Source organism: Tauraco erythrolophus, chromosome 20 (genome assembly GCF_009769465.1).
Source record: "Tauraco erythrolophus isolate bTauEry1 chromosome 20, bTauEry1.pri, whole genome shotgun sequence".
In the NCBI taxonomy this organism is placed as follows: Eukaryota; Metazoa; Chordata; class Aves; order Musophagiformes; family Musophagidae; genus Tauraco; species Tauraco erythrolophus.
In genome coordinates this window covers 1,553,798-1,570,126 of record NC_141484.1, presented here as the reverse complement: position 1 = coordinate 1,570,126, position 16,329 = coordinate 1,553,798, and the positions used below count along the sequence as shown (strand labels likewise).

The 16,329-nt window shown below is 61.0% G+C and overlaps 2 protein-coding genes across 2 annotated transcripts in view; one reads left to right on the top strand and one right to left on the bottom strand.

Moving 5' to 3' along the window:
* Positions 1-1,173, bottom strand: part of SLC39A11 (solute carrier family 39 member 11) — a 90,852-nt gene extending 89,679 nt beyond the window's left edge. The window contains exons 1-2 of the mRNA XM_086624148.1: positions 1,066-1,173; positions 84-122 (exon numbers count right to left, since the gene is read on the bottom strand). Coding sequence (XP_086480274.1) covers positions 84-122; positions 1,066-1,173 — 147 coding nt within the window. The remainder of the gene's footprint in view (positions 1-83; positions 123-1,065) is intronic.
* An 8,205-nt stretch (positions 1,174-9,378) lies between these two features.
* SSTR2 (somatostatin receptor 2) lies at positions 9,379-10,494 on the top strand. Its single transcript, XM_009977284.2, has one exon. It carries the CDS (start codon positions 9,379-9,381, stop codon positions 10,492-10,494), a length of 1,116 nt encoding a protein of 371 aa, XP_009975586.1.
* The last annotated feature ends 5,835 nt before the right edge of the window (positions 10,495-16,329 follow it).

Genomic DNA, 16,329 nt, shown 5'->3' with positions numbered 1-16,329 from the left:
ACCAAACGAAGCGTGGCAGGGCTTCAGAGGTGTCAGCAGGAGAACGCAGGCAGAGACGTGGAGTAGAAGGATGCTGTACTTACCCCCGCAGCAAAGCCTAAGCTCCCATCTAGGATCCGCCTCTGCAAAAAAACAAACAAACAAAACAAAGACACACACAAAACACACCATTTACTCCTGGCAGAAGCAGCAAAGTGCTGCCCCACCACAAACCGTGCACAGGGGAAGCTGCCCCGCTGCCACACGGATGCGACTTCCTTCTTCCCAACTCTGCAGCCCAAGTGGTTTCCGTGCTTCGAGGCAAGAGCCGCGCTCCCCACGCAGGGAAGCCCACCACCCTGGGGTGATGGCACCCCCCATCACCAGGGCACGCTGCCCTGCATTTCCTCCCCTCGAAGATTGTGATCCTTCTAAACAGGCTGCTACAAAGTCAGTCACTCATCTTCCAGTCACCCAGCACATATCCTGCCCATTTCACTTCCAGGGCAGTCGTTCTTCTGTAGCACGTCACCCTCCCCCAGAAAGAAAAACTAACGTGCAACTGCAAAGGGAATCTCACTTTGCAACAAACTCCTGAATAAATCATCAGAAGAGAGAGGCATAAATAATACATTCATCCGGGCAATTCTGCACACAGCATCAAGGGGAGCCTCTAATTTTGGAATACAAGATGACTTAACAACCTGCACTTTGCTTGTTCTGAGCATAGGCTGACCCAAATCTTGCACTGGAGACACGGCAGCCAAACCAGGTTACAGGAGAACCTGCTGTTCCAAACGCAGAGCCCTGCCTGCGGCTGTGCCCCATCTCCTGAACACCATGAGCTGTGCTACAGCACATACCACAGCCCGGGGACAGGAATCTGATTTCCTTCTCCTCTTCTGTGTTGACACACGGGAGAGAAATGAGCTGGATTTTTCCTCCTCCTGCCCCAGGACCTCCCAGGGCCAACCTCAATTTCCTCACACTTGGGACCACTCAGCCAAACCCACCTGCGAGCACATCATGGCGCTCCTCGGAACCCAGTCACCTCCTGGGGACAGAGGGCACGATCCTGGCACTCACCTGCCCGCTGGAAAACACGAACACCAGCGCCGAGCCAGCTGCTGTCAGCCCCCAGGTCAGGAAGGTCCCCAGCACCGACTGGATCACCGGCCCGTGCCCCGGGATCATGCTGACCTAGGAGAGACGGGGTGCGTCAGGAAAGCACCTGGTGTTTAAAGACAAAGAATAACCCCCAAATTCCTCCTGGTTAATGGGGGGGACCCCAAACCCCTCCTCACCAAAGCGGGCAGGGTTAGCTCAAGCATCCTCTCTGCATCACCTCTCCAAGGTTCTCTTTTCCTTCTGAGTAAGGCTTTGCAATTTAATCCGAGCTCAGAGGACAGATGGATGGGATGTGGTGCATCCCATCCCAGTGCACTACCCCATGCCGGTTTTGGGCTCAGCGCCCCGAGCCAGCACCAGGGCAGAGCAGCTCCAGAGAAACACAAAGAAACAGCACTTAAACCTCCCGGAGCGAGGGGACGCTTTGTCCCACATCCTCAGGCAGCTCCCTGGCACGTGCATCACGTCCCACTTCTCGGTGGCACTTGTTTGTGCCGAAAACCAATTTCATTCACGCCACAGGCAAACGCCCTCGCGGCGCCCAGCTCGAGGTGCCCCAGGACCAAGGAAAACAGGGAACGAATCCCAGGATGGGGCACCCGAACATGGCTCAGGGCTGCACCTGAGGGGCTGCCGAGGATCAGGGGAGGGTTCTCTGCGCGCCCCGTGCTCCGTGCACCGGAGAACGGCCCAGGGAGCTGCCCTGCTGAGAAAATACACACATGTGTATAAATATAGACATATAAATTCACATATATTTATATGCAAATATATAAACACACATGTATTTAGACACTTAGATAGAAAAAGATAAGAAATACACACACTACTGCCTTCTTCACCCCTCGAAGACCCTCCTGGGCCACCAGCCTTGCCCCACGACCGCTCCCAAACCCTGCGGGGTAGGTGCCTGGCTGAGACCACCCCCCCCCCGGCTCCCCGACTGTCCAGCCCCGGGGAAAGGGAGACCCCTCCGCTCCCGCGCCCACCCCGGGCCCCAAAGGGATGGACCCCAACACCCGACCGAGCCCCCCCCAACCCCACCGCGGGCACCCCGGCTCTAGCACCGCCACCCTGCACCTCCGGGCCCTACCGCCGCCCAGCCGGGCCCAGAGCTCCTGCACCACGCGAACCGGGAGCCCCCGGAGCCCCCCGCTCACCGCCCGGCGCTCCCCGCCGCGGCCGCCCCGCCGCCACTTCCTGGTACCGGCACACGTGTCGCCGCCGCCGCCCCGCCCACTGCTGCGGCCTCCGCCAATGGGAGCGCGGCGGGGGCGGGACGCCCGCGGCTCTGCGTTTCGCGCGGGCGCGGCGGCGGGAGAGCGGCGCGGGCGGGCGGTGCGGGCGGGCGCGGCAAGGTGCGGGGGAATCGGTCACTGCCGCTGCTACTCCCGGGGGTGCCGCAACCCCCCCACCCCCCAGCTGCAAGGTGACCCCCGGGCAGGGCTTCAGAAAGGCAGTTCCTGGTCTTTGAAGTGGGGTGCCCTGGGAGTGCCCCTTCCTGCCACTCCTGAGCGTGGCCCTGGCATTGGTGTGCTGAGCTGTGCTGTGCAATTAGCCGTGCTCATAAACAACCGGGGGCTGCACCTTAATGATCAGCACGTGGCAGTCTGCCGGAAACAACCCCCAACCCGTCACAGCTGGCATCCATCCCAGCACAACCTTTGGCGAGGGCACAGGGCATCCCCGTGTCCTCTCCCACCCTTTGATGTCCCCTCAAAGCATCATCACGGGGCACACGGTGGCCAAGCCACCACCCCCGGATGGGCTGATCGCAGAAGCAGCTCCAGCAGTGATTCCTGCCCGGCAGCTCAGCAGTGTTGGCAGGAGGGAGAGGGTCTGGGCCAGCCTCCGTTCTTGCCGGTGCCTCCTGCGTGTGCCATGCCAGAAGGTGCAGGGGGTGGCAGAAGGACATATCCAGTTTGTCTGCAACACAACCCTTCTTTATTAGAGTGTTTATCTTTTAATAGCCTTTGATCAGCCTCCCCTGCCACAGCTGGGAAAGGTCAAGGCCATTTGAAACCTCCCTGATTTAGGATTTAATCAATCTCCCCCTGTAATTGCCAGCATCCTTCATTAGCTCCCGTAACAAGGCAGATGCAGCGTGAGGTGCCAGCTGGGAAGGACGTGGGGACAAAGCAAACAGAGCTTCCCCCTGCCACCCCGGGGCACCCCGGCCAGCCGTGATGGAGGTGCTGGCAGGGCTGGGGACAGCTGGAGAGCCGGCGGGGCTGGCTGCGGGGACACTGCTGACACAGAGCCTGGGGACACAGGGCTGGGGACAGCTGGTGGGACGTCCCTGCCTGGGGACGTGTGGACAGCCCCGGGTAACGGGGACAGTCGTGATGGCAGTGAGACTCTGTGCAGAAGCATCAGCATAATCAGCTCACACCCCCTCTTCCCCGGGGTCATTTCTGCATGCGAGGACATCTCCATGTCATCTTTCCCAGGAGAACAGGGCTGCCCTCGCACCAGCCGCTCATCCTCCTGCCTGCGCTGTCCTGTCTATCCTTTACAGCTCAGCCCTGGCGAGGGATGGGGACAGGGTCAGTTCCATGCCAGGCAGACGGGCAGTTACCCCACATTCCATGCCCCAGTGCAATCAGGTGAAGGCAGCAGCAGGGAGGGGTGGCAGCTCCTGCGGGGGCCCTGCCTGTCACAGCACCAGGAAGGATGAGACCTGCAGTCGCAACCATATACCCAGAGTCCCCAAAACGCATTTTAAAACAAGAAAAGGCACACAAATTCTTGTGCAATCTCTCTCATTAAGGTGTGTGAGATGCTGCAAGGGACAGCATCACGGTCCTGGCTCCGGAGAGCCCTGGGGCTGCTGGGCAGCCAGGATCCAAATTCCTTTGGGTTTTTGCAATAAAACTCCTTAGCGATGTCTGGGGTAGCTGCGGCAGGCAGAAGGTGCAGAGAGACACATCCCAGCACAGTGATGGGCCCAGGGCACCACAGGCTGGCGCAGGCTTGGAGATGCCCCAGACGTGCCTCTCGCCAGGCACAGCAAGGGGGGTCCCTCTGCTCCTGCCCCGTGTCCCCTTTGCGCAGGCTGGGCTTGTGGCCGGGCTCTTTCCCAGTGCAAATTCATCCATGTCAAGCTGGGGCGGTGGATGGAGCCAGCCTGAACCCACACCAAGGCGGCTGCCAAGTCGAGGGAACGAGGACATCCGGAGATGTCACAGGGACTGGGCATTGGAGCAGCCAGCAGGCAGCACCGGGAAGGGGCACGCCATCTCCATCCCACGAGCTGATGGCACCTCGTTAGCCACAGGGCACAAAGTGGCAGCTTTACGCTTCTCCACTGGCTTTAGGCTCTCCGTGAGAGACACGATGGACGCAGGGCAAGGCCGAGGGAGGGCAGAGTGCCACCAGCACCGGGCTACGACCCGCGGCTGCTTTGAACGGGAGGGGATGCGAGTACCAGCGGATCGGCACGTGCTGTAACCAACCCTGACATCTCCACCTGGTGCAGGGAACCCGACTGCCAAACTGTTTATTCCCGATTTAATGCGCACGACCCTCCAACAAGGCGGGCACAGCGGGGAGAGGCGCAGGCAGGAGCAGAGATTTCAGTCCGTGGTTGCCAAAGGCTCATTAGCGTCAGGGGTTTAGCGATATGATTCACGGGGAACGTGCGCGGCAGCTTTCACCGCAGCCCAGCCCCGGCACCCTTGGCAGAGATCAATAAACTAATTACGGAGGCAAATAACGGCAGGGAGAGAATGGGAGAGGCGGGAGCAAGAGGAAGGAGCGGCTGCAGGGGGGTCTGGTGGGAGTGGGAAGCAGCCTCAGGGAGGGTGCGGGGGTCCCCGGGGAGAGCCTCCGATCCGCCGGGGCTGCAGAGAAACCTGCATCCCACGGGGTCTGGATGCTGCGGGGTGTGTGGGGATGCTGCCGCCCGTCCTGGCTGCAGGTGAAGGCACCAGCGCCTCTCCATCCCCATCAATCACCGCCGCAGACGCTCCCCGATTAGATCACGTCGTCCGGCAGCAACCAGCCTGTTTTGGCCCTGCCTCGGGGGTCCAGGCCTGTTTGTCTGGCTAATTAGCAGACAGCAAAGCCTCCCCCAGCCCAGGCATCCCTGTAATGGAGCCAGGCAGCCTCCAGCCAGGCGTCAGCAGAGCCACCAAAGCTGCTCGTGGCTGTTGGCTGGAGACAGCCAGGGAAACAGCAGTGCCACCCCAAGTGCCCGTGGGAGAGGAAGCACTGCAGTCATCTCTGCCAGCGCTGGCCTTGTCCCTGCGGCCCTAGGGGACAGCAGGGTCCCCCCGAGGGCAGCGTGCTGAGAAGGAGAGGGCTCGGGCATGGCTGCCCCATGCACAAGGCAGAGCTGCTCGGGGCAGCTCATCACTCTGCAAAGGTGACGATGAGCTGTGGGGCTCCCCGGGCTGGCATCATGCCCTACACACTGGGAGCGAGGACAGTGACGGGGCCAGTGAGGCTGCACGGTGTCACTTTGCTCCCTGTGAAGGTCCTTCAACCCCGCCACAGGGCACCGCAGCCGGGCACCCAGTGGAAAGGGGGTGAGAGGCAGCTTTAACCTGCAGCAACCTGTCCCGCAGCACAAACAAGGTCCAGAGCGATGACCCGGCATTTTTGCCATCAGTCGTTAACAGATGTAACAGGAGAGACCAGCAGAAGGGACGTGGGTGGGGGTACTGCTGAAGACACCAATGGGCAGGACTGAGACAGGCAGGGCATGTGCAGGGACCCTGTGGCACCCATTAGGGACCCAAAAGTGGGTGACTGGCCCCGTGCACCCCCAAGTCTCCCCCAGCACCTCGGGGTGGCTGCGGGTGAGTGGAGCACAGGAGGAGCAAGCACAGGGCAAGCTGCAAATCCTTCCCCTCCCAACTGCTGGGGAGACCAGAGCGCCCCAGCAGCCCAACGCAGCCTCCTTCATTCCTGCAGGATGCCGGAGATCTCGCTGCCTCCCCTCCACGTATCGGGGAGAAAGGCCGGCTCACCCTGCCCCTCTTTTGGCAGCCAAACCCCCAGCTCCTTACAACACTTGTTTCCAGGACAGGGGTCGGCAGCGCTGTTTTCCACAGGGAGTCTTGCAGAACAGCTGAGACTGGATGGCAGGAAACTTGGAAGGACTTTAAAAACCACTTTGTTACCACATAATCCCCATGCCCCTCTCCTAGGGGTTATATCGGCCGTCGGAGCCGTGTGGGAAGAGGCCGTGCACTTCTCCTATATCCAGCCCTGCCAGTAAATTGCTTTGCAGCAGAGTGGATGCTTCCCAGGCTAAAGGACAAAGAGGGGTTGATCTGCCAGCACCAAACCAGCTGCTGAGGTACAACATCTCTCTGAACCAGTGACCACGCAGAGATACAGATCAGACTCTACACTAGGCTTTAATTCAACCCTAAATCTAAGCAGAATAAAGAAAATATCTTCAAACAGCTCAAGCATGGCTTCCTGATTCAGCTAGCTGCTGCTGCGCTCCTCAAATCATCCTCTTAATACGCACCAGCCCATCATTTCATTAGTTTGGTTTTTTTTTCTGAAGATCAGCTCTGGTTTTAGCCAAGCAAGTTTGCTGGCTGAATTCACACAGCTCCCTGGCCTCTGCATCCAACACCCGCTGCCCACGGAGGTGGAAGCAAAGGGCAGAGGGTGGCTGAAGCCCTGACGCTCCGCAGGCAGCCCTGAGCAGCCCCGAGCAGCCCTGCAGCGGGTGGGAGGCACCCCAGGATCCCCGCACTCGCCCTGCCCCAGTTGCCCTCCACTCCAGCCCCGCAGCACAGTGGGAAGATGATGCTCAGCACCACGCTGGGCGCTGGGCGCAACCAGGCTGAGGGTTGGGGTGAGGGAGGACCACAGCAGGATGACCTGCCATGAGCAGGGCTTGCCGACCGCAGGGACCAGGCACCGAGGGACCCAAGGGAGGGATGTGGCAGTGTCACCTATTCAGGGGAGAAATTCAAGGAGGCAGCGCTGGAAACACTCCCAGTAAGGTTTTATGCTGCCCTTCCCGCTGCCGGTGACAGCTGCCGACGCAGCTTTGAAGGAAGGGCACAGTCAGGACATCCCTCCTGGGCACAGGAACCAGCCGAGGGAGGATAAAACGGCTGTGAAAAGGTCACGAGGCATCAGAACCCTCTCCTGTGCCACACCGGTGTGCTGCGCTCCCCATCCCCGGTGTTGGGGAACGGCAGGCAGAGCACGGTGGTGGTCCTGGGGCCACGTGCAGGCCCCCTGCCCAGAGCAGCATGCCAGGGAGCTGCCCTCGGGGCTTGCACAGGTAACACAACGGGACACCCCAACCCCAACGGGCAGCACCTGGCAGAGACCTGATCCCCCTTCTGCATCTGCTAAACCATCTTCTTCCCTGTCCTCCCTCCTCATGCGCTTTTACTGGGATGTTCATTTCCACCTCATCTATACCAGAAGAAGCTTTTTCCAGCCTCCTAAAGATTTATGAGGCTGACAATGACTCTCGCTCATGCTCCAGGACCCTGTGACTTCAGATCCACCTTGGGAAGTGGATGGCTAAGTGCAAACGAGACCCTCCCAGCCCTTCTTGCCGCAATCAGCAGCCTCCATCCAGGCTCTTTGTTCCAAGTCACTCGTAATTTCCTGCTTTCTATTGTCTCTTCGATAAGTGATGGAAGGGGGGGGATCACACAGGAATAGCTATTATTTAATTGCTTTCAAGATCTCAAACAAACCAGAGCAGAGGTTATCTCTCCCAAACCTCTCTTTTTTGGTCTTCCTCCTCCTGTCATTGTTACTGGGTAACAGAAGGAGAGGCTGCAGCAGTAGCCACCCGTACTGTGCACGTCCCCAGAGATCCCAAAGCTGCATCACCTTCCCACCTCTCCCAGGCTGTGCCAGGCCAGCAAGGACCTGCCTTGCCTTTAAATCCTGGAGCCAAGATTCCCAGGAGACTTTGGGACTCTCAGACACCTTTTGGGGGTCTCCAGCAGGGTCACAGCGTGGCCACCACGCTGTCATTGCCCTGCCCTGTCCCTCCCCTCTGGTGGCTCTGGAGACATCAGGAAAACCTGAGCCCTTTGCACCATCGCTGGAACCAAAATGTTGCTTCTGCAGCAGGGGGCCAAGGTCGTGCGTGGAAGGGGAAGGAGCCGAGGGGTGAGCGGCCCTGTGGGGTCTCTTCTGCTGGAAGCCCCGCAGTAGCCGGGCAGGTCCCACCGGGGTCCCTGCACCCACGCTGCGTGCTGCACAGCACCTCCAGCACATGCCCCTGGGCCCCTCCTCTGGCCCCCTGGTTTTGGGCACCCTTCGCCGTGCACCAACAGCCTCTGCGAGCCCGAGAGGCTCCGCTCCCAGATGCAAAGCCGGGGACCGCACGGCTGGATGCACCTCGAGGAGCAGCACCCAGAGCCGCAGGCAGCCGAGCTGGCCGGGTGCTGGCAGGGCAGAGGGCAGGGTGGGCACTGCACGGGGGGCACGGCAGGGTGGGCAGCGCAGGCAGGGAGGGGAGCAGGCAGCACGGGCAGGGGAAGGCAGAGCAGGGTGGGCAGGGCGGGCAGGGGAAGGCAGAGCAGGGTGGGCAGCGCGGGCAGGGCTGTCCCCGCCCCGGCCCCGCAGAGCCGCCCCGCGCGGGGCGGGGCGCAGCCGGTGCGGTGGGTCCGGCAGCGGAGCCGCACCGGGGCCGGCGGGTGCGCGGAGCCGAGCGGAGCGGAGCGGAGCGGCGGGCGCTGCCGGCACGTCCCCGCTGCCGCCGGGCCGGGGCGCGGCGGAGGGAGCAGGTGAGCGGCGGGGGCACCACCGCCCCGGTGCCCGTCGGCGGCTGCAGCGGCGGGATGGGACCCGGCGGGGGATGGGGGGGCTGCTCCCCGGTCCCGAGCTCACGGTCCACGGGGGCCGTCCCGGCTCAGGGTGCGCGTCCCGGCTGGGGAGGAAGGGCTGGCGCCCCGCCGAAAGGCGAGGCAAGGGGAAAGGTTTATCCCCCCAGCGCTCGGTGCTCCGGGTGTCAGTCGCACCCACCGGTTGGATTTGGGGAGTCGCAGGGACTCCGGTATCGCCGGAGTCAGGAGGAGCTGCGGTGTGTCCGGGGGAGGCTGCTCGGCACCGCAGGCTCCGAAGGGGAGATGGGGGAGGTCGGTTGGGGAAAGCCCCTCCACGGACCATCTCTCCCACGGAGCCTGGCAGCAGGATGGGCAAACCTTCCCCAGGAATCTCTTCATTTCTATTTATTCTTTGATTTCTAGAATCTTCTCCTCCCTCCCCAGAGCAAGGGAAGATGACATCTCGGCTCCTCTGAACTGGCAGTGCCCGGGGACCAGCACAACCATGGAGCTGGAATACGAGCTGCCCAACGCCACCGCGTTCTGGTTCTCTCCAGCTTCTCCCTTCGACAACTTCTCTGTGGAGGCACCCACCAATGCATCACAGAATGCCACGGGACAGCACTTCGACCTGACCAGCAATGCCATCCTCACCTTCATCTACTTCGTGGTCTGCATCATCGGGCTGTGCGGCAACACGCTGGTGATATACGTCATCCTTCGTTATGCCAAGATGAAGACCATCACCAACATCTACATCCTCAACCTGGCCATTGCAGACGAGCTGTTCATGCTTGGCTTGCCCTTCCTGGCCATGCAGGTCGCCCTGGTACACTGGCCCTTTGGCAAAGCCATCTGCAGAATTGTCATGACAGTGGATGGGATCAACCAGTTCACTAGTATCTTCTGCTTGACGGTTATGAGCGTTGACCGGTACCTGGCTGTCGTCCATCCTATTAAATCTGCCAAGTGGAGGCGGCCCAGGACAGCCAAAATGATCAATGTGGCCGTTTGGGGTGTCTCCCTGTTGGTGATCATGCCCATCATGATTTATGCTGGGGTGCAGCACAATCACGGCAGGAGTAGCTGCACCATCATCTGGCCGGGAGAGTCGGGTGCCTGGTACACGGGCTTCATCATCTACGCCTTCATCCTGGGCTTTCTGGTGCCTCTCACCATTATCTGCCTTTGCTACTTGTTCATTATTATCAAAGTCAAGTCCTCGGGCATCAGAGTGGGCTCCTCCAAGAGGAAAAAGTCCGAAAAGAAAGTCACCAGGATGGTCTCCATCGTGGTCGCTGTCTTCATCTTCTGCTGGCTTCCCTTCTATATCTTTAACGTCTCCTCGGTCTCCGTCCTGATCGTGCCCACGCCTGTCCTCAAGGGCATGTTCGACTTTGTGGTGGTCCTCAGTTATGCCAACAGCTGTGCCAACCCCATCCTTTATGCCTTCTTGTCCGACAACTTCAAGAAGAGCTTTCAGAACGTCCTCTGCCTGGTGAAGGTCAGTGGCATGGATGAGGCAGACCGGAGCGACAGCAAGCAGGACAAATCCAGGCTCAATGAGACCACAGAAACCCAAAGGACCCTGCTCAATGGTGACCTGCAGACCAGCATCTGAGAGGACAGCGGGGTTGTCCTTCCTTCGCTCTCCTCTCCCCACTTGCTCCCAACCGGCAGTGGCATGTACGGAGTCAGGGCACGAGAGCCAGCGTAGGGGACGGCGGTGCGCACACCGATGGGCATGGGAGTCCTCGGCGGGGCTCCTCCTGAGCTGCTGGTGGGTTGGCTTTCAAGTGCTGGGAAGGATACGGTTCAAGAGGAGCTGCCTCGCCAGGAAAACAAAGACAACTTGTAGCAATGCAGCGCGTTTCAACACCAAAGTGCCACCACGGCCACAGCCATCGCTGGGGCGGCTCCGCTGGCTTCCCCGGTCCTGCCCGCGGGGCTGGCTGGCTTTGGGTGCTCTGTCCCAGAACAAGCGCTCGCACGCGGGCACACACATGTGACAGGGTGACCTCCAGAGGGGCCGAGGCCATGGGTGTGTGCCAACACGTGTGCCACCGCAGAGATGCTCCGTCTTATGGCCAAAACCCCGCGGGAGCTCCCCGGAGAGTCCACGCGTGCTCCTGCAGTCACCCTCCCCGAGGAGACAAGGATATTTGGGGTTGCATTTTGCCCGGCTTATAAGTTACTCCGTGGCCTCCCCTGAAGCCTCCCGGCTGCTGTTTGACTGCATGGATTGCGAAGGCCGCCCTGCCCGGACGTGGCACGCCAGGACGGAGGCAGCCACCCATGGGAAGCAGCTCTGCCACCCCGGCAGCCTGCAGCCCCTCTGGTCCCACCACGCTCCTATCCTGCCTCCTCCGTCTGCAGCTGCAGGAGAGCCCCTTCCCTCCTCCCACCATGACGTCGCCTGCCCACAGGTTTTCTCTTCGGATGGAGGATTTCCTCCTTTTCCCTCCCCAGTAGCCCTTTTCCCTCCCCAGTAGCCACTCACATCCGCTCGTGGTTAGTCCCAGGCTGCGCCGGCGGCCAAGACCGCTGCTCTCCCCGGCTGGCTGAGCAGCCACGGCACGATCGCCCGGCACCAGTCCCTGGTGGGAAATCCTCGTCAGCATTTAAACAGCAGAGAAACACCAGGGCTTTGGAGCGCCCTGGCACAGGCTGCGGCACATCCCGCTGCCGATGGCGCCTGCATCTGGGTGAGACGGGCTGGTTGTGCCCCAGCTCCAAGGATCTCTGGGGCTGCCAGCCCCACGGCGCACGGGGAGCGAGCATCGACCGCCCGTCGGTGACACCTGCCCTGCTCCGTCCAGGCAAGTCACACCGGAGGAAGGGGTGATGGAGAGGATGGGGGACGGGAGGTGGGGGGTGCTGGGGACACAGCCCCGAACCTTGTCTGAGTGGAAGGGACTGGGCAGAGCAGATGACAGGGCTTCCAGCACCAGTCCGGGAGGAAGAGCAGGGCAGCACGTGTCCCCCTTGTCCCTCTCCTGTACCCAGCGTGGGTAGGGGGTGACACAGGGTACAGTCCAGTGCGGGGAGGGGGGTGGCAGGTCTGGCCTGGCACCCGTTGCGTGTAGCTGCTCCAGACCACCCGGGAGCGATCGGCTCTGTCCCTGCCCCTCCAGCTCAGCGCAGAATCCCGGGGCTCGGGAGCCGGCACGGTGGGAGCACGGAGCAAAGCCCAGGGGAGGGGGAGAAAGAGAAGTGCCGTCTTCCTGCCAGAGCACCCGGAGCAGTTTCTGTGCCAGAGGCCAGACTCTGTTCACAGGGTCTTGCTCCAGAGCCGAGCCGTGGGAATACAGTGGTTTAGGTGGGGAAAACAGCCTGGTCTTGCTCACCCTCCCCTTCCCATCCCACCCTGGCATCTCCACATCGGCCCCGTCACCAGCAGACGCGGAGCCTTCACCTCATGCTACCAGCAATGCAGGAGGCGAGGATGAGCGTTGCCCAGGAGGTGCCATCCGCTTTGGGGTGCCGCCCGCTTTGGGGTGCCGTCTTGCTCAACTGCATCCCCCGACGTGATGCTCCGGGACCACCGGCTCTGGGAGGAATTTTCCCATGGCTCTGCCCAGCCCTTGCAGCAAGTCTCTGCCCAGGGCACCACACGTCCTGCTGTGCCACCCCAGCACCCCCCACCAGCCCCCAAAAAGGGCTCAGTGCCAGGCTCCATGCCTGCTCCCCAGCACAGCTCTGTCAGACACCAGCTCCGGCACAGTGGCACCGGCACTGGGAACACAGCGCAGGGCTCAGAGGCTTTCTGAGGGGCACAGCAGAGCACTGTCAGCATTTATTTGCTTTTAACCATTTACTGCTCCTCCAAGGAATGCACAAAGGCACCATGTGGGCTCAGTGCTGAGCGGGCACCTGCCTGTGCCCTCGCTGCCCGCGCCAGGCTGTGCAGGCAGCTGCTCGCCGAGCGCATCCCTGAACCGGCTTCGTTAAGTGGAGCCGAACACGGGCTCTGAGCAGCGCAGGCTGCCCTGCTGGTGCTGCAGGAATTAAACCAAGAGCAGCGTGTCACACTCCGGTGAAATACCAGCCTGGTGCCAGCGGAGCCCCTCGGTAGGAGAAGGCTCCAGTGTCGTAGCCGCAGCGCTGCGTCAGCGGGGCTTTGGGTAGTTCATCTTTGGTGGGCAGTGAAGGAGTTATTTGTGCGGAAAGCAGGGGAGGTGGTGGTGGTGGTGGGGTGTGGAGCCCCTTGCCCATCATGGGAGCTGAAGTTCACAGCCCCCAGCACTCACCTGGAGAGCATCTCCTCTCTGTGCTGGTTTAATGTGGAAAATATGGAAAGCTCGGCTTCCTAGCCCTGGGAAGGACCTGTGCCCAGCACCATGTGTGCCCAGGTTGGCTTTGTGCTGGCAAACCCCCCTGGCAGTGACATTTCTGAGAGCTCCGAGCGTAGAAGGGGCTGTGATCTGAAATACCCCCTCTCCCCTTTGCACCCAGGGGGTCTCTAGGGCTGGGGATAATGGGGCTGCAGGTAGGAGCGAGGGCTGTGGAGGGCTGCCACCGGCATGCCAAAGGCCACTGAGGTGGGATGCTGCTGGGCAGGAGCACGAGGTGGCTCCCAGGGCACCCCACGGCCACCCTGCTAGAGCTCACCCCAGGGGAAAGGGCAGGAGAGCCAAACATGCCATGGTGGAGCGGGCAGGGAGGGAGCCGCAGCCGCAGCCCAACGCTGGCAGTAAAACCAGCAAAATAAAACCTTCTGCTGGTTCATTGCTGACTAATAAACAGCAGCATCGTTGCTGCTTGTGAGTAACAAAGTTTTCCTTCCCAGCCACTTGATTTTAGTGGGAACTTGACCTTATATTGGATCTGCTCTGAAAAGCCTCGCAAGGCTGCTGGCTGCGTAATGAGAAATCTCTCCCGTTATTGCAGAGTGAATAAGCTGATCGTGCAAGTGCTGGAGCGGCTCCGCTGCCACTTCACACGCAGGCTGGCCCCGGGCTGGCAGATTAATTACAGCTCCCGCCCGCCCACCCGGAGCAGCAGGAACAGCTCTATCACAAATGGAAGGTGATGGGAAGCAGAGACCTGCGTGTCCCGTAGAGCTGCCCTGTACGCCGGCAGCACGGATCCGGCCCCGCGTTCCCCGGAGCAGGGCTGGGGCTGGTCGCTTTGCTGCGATGGTGCTGCCTCGGCTGGGGCTGCCGTCGCTGGTGGGGCTGTCACCAGGGGTCTTTGCAGCGGGTCACTCTTGCAAGACATTGCCAGTCCCAGCACCCGTGTGGCCCCCCCAAAGCCCGTGAGAAACCAACTCCCCTTGCCCTCCTTGCCGCTAGTGCCCGCCCTGTGCAGACAAGGAACCCCAGCAAAGCTGAGGGCAGCTCCGCAGCTCTCCCGAGCCCCCGTGGGATTGACCTGCGTGGAAGCATCCTTGCTGTCCCCACTTCCTCAGCCCTCGAGGGCCGGGGCCGTGAAACCTGGTTCTGTGGCTGGGCTGAGTATCGCCCCGGGTGCGCTTCTGAGTGTGCCCACTTCGGACCGAGCCTGGCTCCTGGCACTGTGATGGCCAGTGCCCTCCCGGTGCTCGACAGCCAAACCCCACTCCGATGGGCTGGGAAAGGCTGAGTTTGGACCTGGAGCCTTCCTGTTGCATCTCTACAGCTCCTCATACCAGCACCAAAGCTGCCTTGGACTTCTTTAAAATAACAATCTCCCGATGAACTGCACTGTCCTGTCTCTGGAGGGCTTCCCTGACTCTCCATCTCCACGGGAGGAGCCTTCTCTTTGATGGAGACTCCATGGAGGGGTCCCTTCGCTCCCAGACCTACACGGATGCAGGTGGCCTCGTGGGCTGTTGTGCAGCCAGCGGTTCCCAGCCAGCTCCGTCCCGTGCACTGAGAGCTCCCAGGCTCCAGATCCGTGCCGTTGCTTCGGAGCAGAGCTCCACTCTCACATCTCGGGGTTATTTCAGCTCTTGCTGTGAACGAGCTGATTTCAAACCGCTCGGGGAGAGTGTCCGTCCCCTCTGCCAGGGCTGCACCGGCTGCACACCCTGCCCAGGGCTGCTCAAAGGGGGAATCGCCAGCAAGGCATGAGCAAAGGGCACAGCAGACCCCAAACCAGCCTTCCCACTACTGGATCTGAAACGAGAGCTGCTGCTTCCTGGCACAAGGACATCTCTGCTGTTCCCTGCCAGTCTCCGACCCCCCCCAGCCTTGCGCTCCTGTCTCCTGCTGCTTTTCAGCCCCATTCCCTGCTCGCTCCAGGACCTGGACTGCAAAAAGCCTGGGCAGGACAGCCAGACTTCCGGTGAGTTTCAGGGAGCTCAGCCTCAAGCTGTGTCCTGACCAGAAGGAGACAAGGGGTGCAAAGCCTGGGTGCCCCAGCCATCCCACCCCACACGGCACGGCCAGGAGGGAAGGGGTGGGTGATTGTACATAAATGTATATACTGGACATGCCAGCGAAGGGGTTCATTACACTGGCACTGCAGAGACGCTCTGCAACCTGTGTTTTGCTGCGGCTGCTGGATCAGCCCCTCCTCGTGCACACAGGAGCGAGTCAGACCCAGCCCCGTGAGGGTCCCTTGGCTTCCCGTGTGCCATGGGGCTGGTGGCACCGTGCACAAGCCAAAAGGGACCGAGGAGGCTGCTCCCACATTGACAGGCATCTCGCAGGGCAAGGGAGGGTGAGCTTTTAAAAGCAAGAGCCTTCCCTGCCAAGCCGGGGCTGTAGCGATCCGGGAGTTGTCCCCCTCCCCAGCAGCACTGCGCCGTGCTGCCCACCTCCTGTACATACACTCTGTATCTATAGCTGTGCTCTGTATAGTGCGTGGGTCTGCTGCGCGACACACTGGCACTGGAACACGTCGGAGAGCATTTCTCTTCTTTAGGTCTTGCTTTCCTCCGTAGCAGTTGTTTCGCAGCGTCTCGGTGTGGAACTAAGCCTTCCCGTGGCGAAGGCGCCCGACTGCCACGGTCTGTGCCACGGGGAGGGAGCCGCAGATGGGGTGGGAGGGAAATAAAAGAGTTTTCCTACAGTTTCTGACTCTGTGTGTGTGTGTGTCGGAGCAGGGCGGGAGCAGCGGGGTGTAACCCAGCACTGGATTCTTCCCTGGGAGGAGAAGCAGCACCAATACTGGATGACTGGCACTCAGTCCCTCTCACAAAACCAGTTCTTCTCTGCATCCATCTCCCCTTTGGTGAGCAACACGTGCGGTTCTCCACCCGCAGGGTTGTCTCAGCTTTGGAGGGTCCGTGCAGCAGGAGGGCTGCTTTCGCCCAAAAAAACCCCACAAGATGACTCCCTGGTCAGCACAGACTCGCGGCACTGAGGTACAGGCATGTCTGTGCCAGCGTCAACCCCTAAACTAGGTGGGTCACGGATGAAGCACGACCACAAATAGCTCTTTGAGTGCAAGGGGTCGCAGAAACAGTCAGAACAGTTGGACGGGAGAAGCATCTCTTCCCAAGATGGCACCTCCAGGCTGGTTTTGATGA